This window comes from Oncorhynchus kisutch, linkage group LG2 (assembly GCF_002021735.2).
Source record: "Oncorhynchus kisutch isolate 150728-3 linkage group LG2, Okis_V2, whole genome shotgun sequence".
NCBI classification, from domain to species: domain Eukaryota; kingdom Metazoa; phylum Chordata; class Actinopteri; order Salmoniformes; family Salmonidae; genus Oncorhynchus; species Oncorhynchus kisutch.
This window is the reverse complement of record NC_034175.2, coordinates 4,925,262-4,931,751: the sequence shown is the minus strand read 5'-3', so window position 1 is coordinate 4,931,751 and position 6,490 is coordinate 4,925,262. Positions and strand designations below refer to the sequence as shown.

At 43.9% G+C, this 6,490-nt stretch overlaps 1 protein-coding gene across 2 annotated transcripts in view; it reads right to left on the bottom strand.

The window, feature by feature from the left end:
- Positions 1-608: 608 nt before the first annotated feature.
- The window catches only part of si:dkeyp-69b9.3 (myocardin), a 28,156-nt gene continuing 22,274 nt past the window's right edge, over positions 609-6,490 (bottom strand). The window contains exons 14-15 of one of the 2 annotated variants that reach the window (XM_031785543.1): positions 4,562-4,616; positions 609-4,424 (exon numbers count right to left, since the gene is read on the bottom strand). In XM_031785543.1, coding sequence (XP_031641403.1) covers positions 3,991-4,424; positions 4,562-4,616 — 489 coding nt within the window. In that variant the 3' untranslated portion in view covers positions 609-3,990. The remainder of the gene's footprint in view (positions 4,425-4,561; positions 4,617-6,490) is intronic. The other variant, XM_031785551.1, reaches the window with a different exon arrangement.

Genomic DNA, 6,490 nt, shown 5'->3' with positions numbered 1-6,490 from the left:
ATACAGTGAAATAAACACTGTAAACAATTGTTGGAAAAATGACTTGTCTTGCACAAAGTAGATGTCCTAACCGACTAGCCAAAAATATAGTTTGTTGACAATAAATTTGTGGAGTGGTTGAAAAATGAGTTTTAATGATTCCAACCTAAGTGTATGTGAACTTCCAACTTCAACTGTACGTTCACATGACTAACTGATGACTGAACATTCTGGATCGCAATCAAGTTGTGTGGAAGTCATACATTTTTCATGGCTTTTTAAATATAATTTATTCGTGGGCCTATCAATAAAACAAATAAATCCTCTGTTTGGCTTCAACCTCACGATCAAATCTACTTACCTGGGTGAGTTGTAATCGGAGTTATGTGTGTGTGTGTGGAAGCTTCATTAAAATGCCCAGAAATATTATTAACTTTGTATTACCAGTCACATTGCGACTGATGTAGAATGAGCAAATGATTAAGTTAATATTCCCTTCTCCTGAGCAATGTAGCTTCCATTGGTTACAATTCATGATCCCTTTTCCTCATCAATAATTTGCCATCAATCACCTCCAGTAAGGACATTTACTGGGACATCCTGATCAGACACAAGACAACGAGACAGTGGATGGGAAATCTATTAAGACTTTTAATTTCTTCATGTTTTTTACAATACAATTTGAACACGTATTGATAACATTTTGCCTGAATAAGTTACATAATTAAATAAATACAATTAAATACTGTTTATTTTTGCTATTGGGTCATCCCCACACTACAGTACTAGGATGAGATGAAGAAAGATTAGACAGTGACGTTATCAATCTGAAGATTATTCAGGAAGTTATCAGCATTGGAAGACATTGAACTCCCAATGAATGGAGCTGACTGAAACAATGGCAACAGTTGGCTCTGATACTTCCTGATCTTGATTATGACAACGTCCCAGTCTCATCCCTCTTTGTCTCATTCTGGCTACAGAAAGCCTCAAGGGGGAAAGAAATACCTTCACAACACAGACAGACAGGAAGGATCAGGCATTTGCAGCATAGCTTCACCTAGTCTCCTGTTGCTTTTCCTGGAATAACCTAGCATAGACAGTTCTCCCAACCAACCCACCAACCTCTCCAATGATTATGAAAGTGATACACGCCTAACATAAGTCAGGTGATATCAGCACAGATGTAGGGGAAGAGAATGATTCAGATGAAAACCAGCATACACAGTGGTTTTCCAGGACCAGACAGAGTACAGTAGGCCTTAAGCATCTCCATTCACAAGAGGTAGCATGTTACTCTCCCGCGTTTCTCTCTCTCGTCATCCTAAGTGCAGCAGACAGAGAACGTGTTTGACCACCGTGATTATCACGGTCGTCAGTCTGTCCCATTGTCACCATTCAACATGGTTTTCTACAGTTCTACGGTGAAAGCTGCTCGTGAAATGCTTCAATATGAAAGCTTGGCAGATGATTGGTAACTCTGCTTAGAAGCACCTGCTGCTAACCTGTTGTTCCCTACAAATGCTGTTTTGAATTCAAATACATTTGTACCTACACACTGAAGAAGGCTGTGAAGCCGAAACATCTGTGTATGCTATCCCTGATGCAGTGAAAACCGTAAAATGAACTAAGCGTTGAAAATGAACTCAACATCTTGTTGAGTGAGGACCCATTACGCCATTTTGTTTAGAGTAACGACAAGACAGATATGGGGACCTGGTATTTCCCAATGGCTGTGCCCTTCACATACACCATATTGCACTTAGCGCAGTGGTTATTATTCAGAGACTGGGTGGGGAACATCAGAACCATATATATAAATAAATATGTCTCTGGGGAACATTAGTAAGATCACAGTTTGTTCACACAATGGTCTTTAAGAAGGGTGTCGAGTCAGCTAGGAGGTTAGGAAAGCACACTATGTGTTGTATTCTCCCAAGGAACATAACACAGGCCTGGTCCAAAAACAACCCCTAGCCCCTACACCCCTTTGGTTTTCTAATCTACATGAACCAGGTAGGCAGAAGAAATATGGCAGAAGTTCCCCGAAGCCTATTGAAAGGCTAGGTGGAGCCGTCGCCATACTGCTAACAGAGGCTGTGGGTTGCTCTCAGGCCAGGCCATAATCAGTGCTCACATACTTCACTAATTGACAGGCCATACAACTAATCGGAATCACAACAGCTGAATTAAGTCTGTCATGACCTCAGAACCATTGGATCTGGTAGAACATCATGTGGAATACTGAACGTTCTGACCCTGAGAATAAGCTCTTGGACTGCCTTGTCAATCACTGATAGCACGGAAACACAGACAACTTCATCATGATCCATGTTAGGGAGAAGTACAGTATTCACCTCCTCAGCTCTTTACTGATGGGACACCCCTGGTGGTCATTTAAAATATGGCCAATCACATACGGACCCCTAGCCTCTAGCCCCTCGTACCAGGGCACAACTTCTAGTAGGCTGGATAGCTGTGAGCGATATGGGGAAAGTTCCACATAGCCTATCAGGGGAATGGTGGAGCTATTACCATATTGATTATATCTATCCAGAACTATCAAGTGCCTAGGGGCTAGAGGTTGATTTGGAACTGGCCAAGAGAGAGATTGTGGTCTCAGGGAACACCTGTGTCATTTCCTGCAATCAGAACAGCCTCTCTTTGGGACAGATTTATTTCTTGATTCTACCTGTTTTTACAGTATGGGATAAGGCACTGAAAAAATCTTAAGCTAAAATCATGAAATTGTTTAATGAAATTAATTGCCATTGTTATCCTGCGCATAACCTTTATTTGACCTTTTTATCTCCATAACAACAGGTGTAAACAGTGACTGTGGCCCTTACAGTGTGTAGAGCACCAAGCTGTTTCCTCCAAACACTGTGGGAGGTCCTCAGTGGCCACCTGTTCTCATGCGCTGATGAGAACATACACTCTGGTAATATGGTGGTGTTGCAGGCTCTGAAGCCTCTCAGAGTGATTGCTATTTATCTCTTGGCTTAATAGGATGTTTACCAGTTGTTTTTTTTCTTCTCTTAAATAAAAAAAAGACAAGCATTGAATTGAACATGGTGGTTCATTAGGTTTTAGTGACCCCCTCACAGTGTTATATATTGCAGCAACAGACTGGTGTTGAGACCACAATTAAAATAGACACGAAATGTGGAAGCGGCTTTGCTCTCTCGCTCTCGCACAGATCAACCGTACAAAATCAATACTCAGAGACATTGCACACTTAGTCTACACAAAGTAGGAGCTACAAGTATATTTGCAACAATTCAGATAAATAACACACACACACACATTGTATATTTATGTGAATTGTTGCCAATATACTTGTATTAACACACACACACCTACACAAACAGAAGCAGCCAGGCGTGCACATACCACACAACCCTTACAGGGAAGTGTGTCTGCCAGCTCTCTCTCTCCACATGCCGACTGTGTGTCTGGCACTAGGGGAAAGGTCTGGAGACATGGACAAGCTGTGTGCCCTGTCTGTCTGCCCAGTCTGGCTTTAATGGCCTTCATGAATGACTCAGACTCAATGACTGTGGCTGGGGGAACAGTAGGGGCCCTGTTCAACTGGGTTTCTTTGTTTACAGTGGGGAACAATGTGTTGGATTGTGTGTGACTCCAAATATGCATTGCTCATTTGTTGTATTTGGCCATTTTTTATTTAACAGGACAACCCAAGGTTTGTGTGTGTGTGATTCCCTCTGCCAGTTATTGTTCCACCAATGCAACTCAATCTTTTTTCATCTCTTCCAATGCAGCAGCATCTGTCTCTCGACATTGCGTGGGGTACAGACCTGCAGTCACCTCTCTCAAACAGACTACTCACTCACAGAGTGGACAGAGGGGATGGATGGATAGACTGATGGATGGACATTCACAAATCTGTTCCCATTGTTTGGGAGGTGTATGTTGAAGTCCGACTAACACACATACATACATACATACATACATACATACATACATACATATACAACACACCTAAGACCTTCACCACTGCTCCACCATGAGATCCAACGCTCGGTTGACGTTCAGATCTGAATTGAGGCCAAAGTCGGTCTCAACGAATGGGGCAGATGGAGGACTGAGAGGGCGGAGTCCAGAGGCTAGCGACCCCAACCAATCAGCAGGGTCAAAGGTTGCCTGAACCCGCCTCTTCCGTGAGGTCACAGTGGGAGGCAGGGGAGAAGTACAGATGGAGGGAGGGAGAGGGGGTGGGGCGGCTTGGCGGGGAACCATCGTCGAAGGTGACGGCGGGAGCTCCAGCAATAAGGAGGAGCAGAGAGGAGAGGATAGGAAGTTGTCATCCTTTGAATGACAACGGAAAGGCTGGGACTGGTCTGTTTGGGGAGGAGAGGAGGGGCCGGGGAGGATAGTGACAGGGGATTGGAGGTCTGAGACAGAGGAGGAGTGGGAGTGGGAGTCTAGAAGAGAGGGGTAAGGCAATACAAACAAACAAACAAACAAACAAACAAACACAAGCTTGTAATTATCCATGACCAGTCTTGGTGACTACAGAACTATAAATTGTCATTGAGAGGCCAGAGAGCTATCCACTCACCCTCACAGGTGGTAGGTTCCTCCAGAATGTCCTCTATTGACTGACTGGGGTCCATCTAAGGAGGGCAGAACAGAGACAGGGAAATCACCCAAGGGTTTACTTGACAGGGTCACCTTTTACAAAACACAATGAATGTCAGCAGTGACTCTGATTTACACACACACACACACACACACATTACTTTGCAGACAGAGTTGTGTGTCAAATCGGAGGGCATGTTGTCCGGACCTCTGGCAGTCTCTATGGGGGTACCACAGGGTTCAATTCTCGGGCCGACTCTTTTCTGTGTATATATCAATGATGTCGCTCTTGCTGCGGGCGATTCCCTGATCCACCTCTACGCCGACGACACCATTCGGTATACTTCTGGCCCTTCCTTGGACACTGTGCTAACTAACCTCCAAACGAGCTTCAATGCCATACAACACTCCTTCCGTGGCCTTCAATTGCTCTTAAACGCTAGTGAAACCAAATGCCCACACCCGCTCGCCCGACTAACATCACCACCCTGGACAGTTCCGACCTAAAATATGTGGACAACTATAAATACCTAGGTGTCTGGTTAGACTGTAAACTCTCCTTCCAGACTCATATTAAACATCTCCAATCAAAAATCAAATCTAGAATCGGCTTTCTATTTCGCAACAAAGCCTCCTTCACCGCCAAACTTACCGCCAAACTTACCCTAGTAAAACTGACTATCATACCGATCCTTGACTTCGGCGATGTCATCTACAAAATAGCTTCCAACACTCTACTCAGCAAACTGGATGCAGTCTATCACAGTGCCATCCGTTTTGTTACCAAATCACCTTATACCACCCACCACTGTGACCTGTATGCTCTAGTCGGCTGGCCCTCGCTACATGTTCGTCGCCAGACCCACTGGCTCCAGGTCATCTACAAGTCCATGCTAGGTAAAGCTCCGCCTTATCTCAGTTCACTGGTCACGATAACAACACCCACCCGTAGCACACGTTCCAGCAGGTATATCTCACTGATCATCCCCAAAGCCAACACCCCATTTGGCCACCTTTCCTTCCAGTTCTCTGCTGCCAGTGACTGGAACGAATTGCAAAAATCGCTGAAGTTGGAGACTTATTTCCCTCACTAACTTTAAACATCAACTATCTGAGCAGCTAACCGATCGCTGCAGCTGTACATAGTCCATCTGTAAATAGCCCACCCAATCTATCTACCTCATCCCCATACTGTTTTTATTTTATTTACTTTTCTGCTCTTTTGCACACCAGTATCTCTACTTGCACATCATCTGCTCATTTATCACTCCTGTGTTAATCTGCTAAATTGTAATGTGACGACCCTCCCACTCTGTCTGCCGTATTCTCTCTTTGTTGTTTCCTTATTAGGATGCTGGTGGGCGGAGTTGGGAGGGTCGTCAGCTACATGGGAAACACCTGGGCCCTGTGTCTCCCAGGATAAATACACCACTTCCCCAATCATGGAGGAGACTCTCTCCATGCAGACACTTTGATAGTTTTTGTTGTGTTTCTTGGTGGTTTTTGGTTGTTTGCCTTAGCACCTTTCAAAACCCTGCATTATCACATTAATGCATGCAAAACACTCACTTACACTACTGATTACACACACCATTGTATATTTTCCTTAGTTGCTTTAGTTAATAAATATATATTTTGTTACTCCTTATCTCCACGTTGTCTCCCTTACGGGCTTTGAGCCGGTTCGTGACAGTAACTATTCGCTCCTATGGACTATTTATTGCCTACCTCCTCATGTCTTTTGCACACACTGAATATAGACTTTCTTTTTTCTACTGTGTCATTGATTTGTTTATTGTGTTATTGGCTTGTTTATTGTTTACTCCATGTGTAACTCTGTGTTGTTGTCTGTGTCACACTGCTTTGCTTTATCTTGGCCAGGTCGCAGTTGCAAATGAGAACTTGTTCT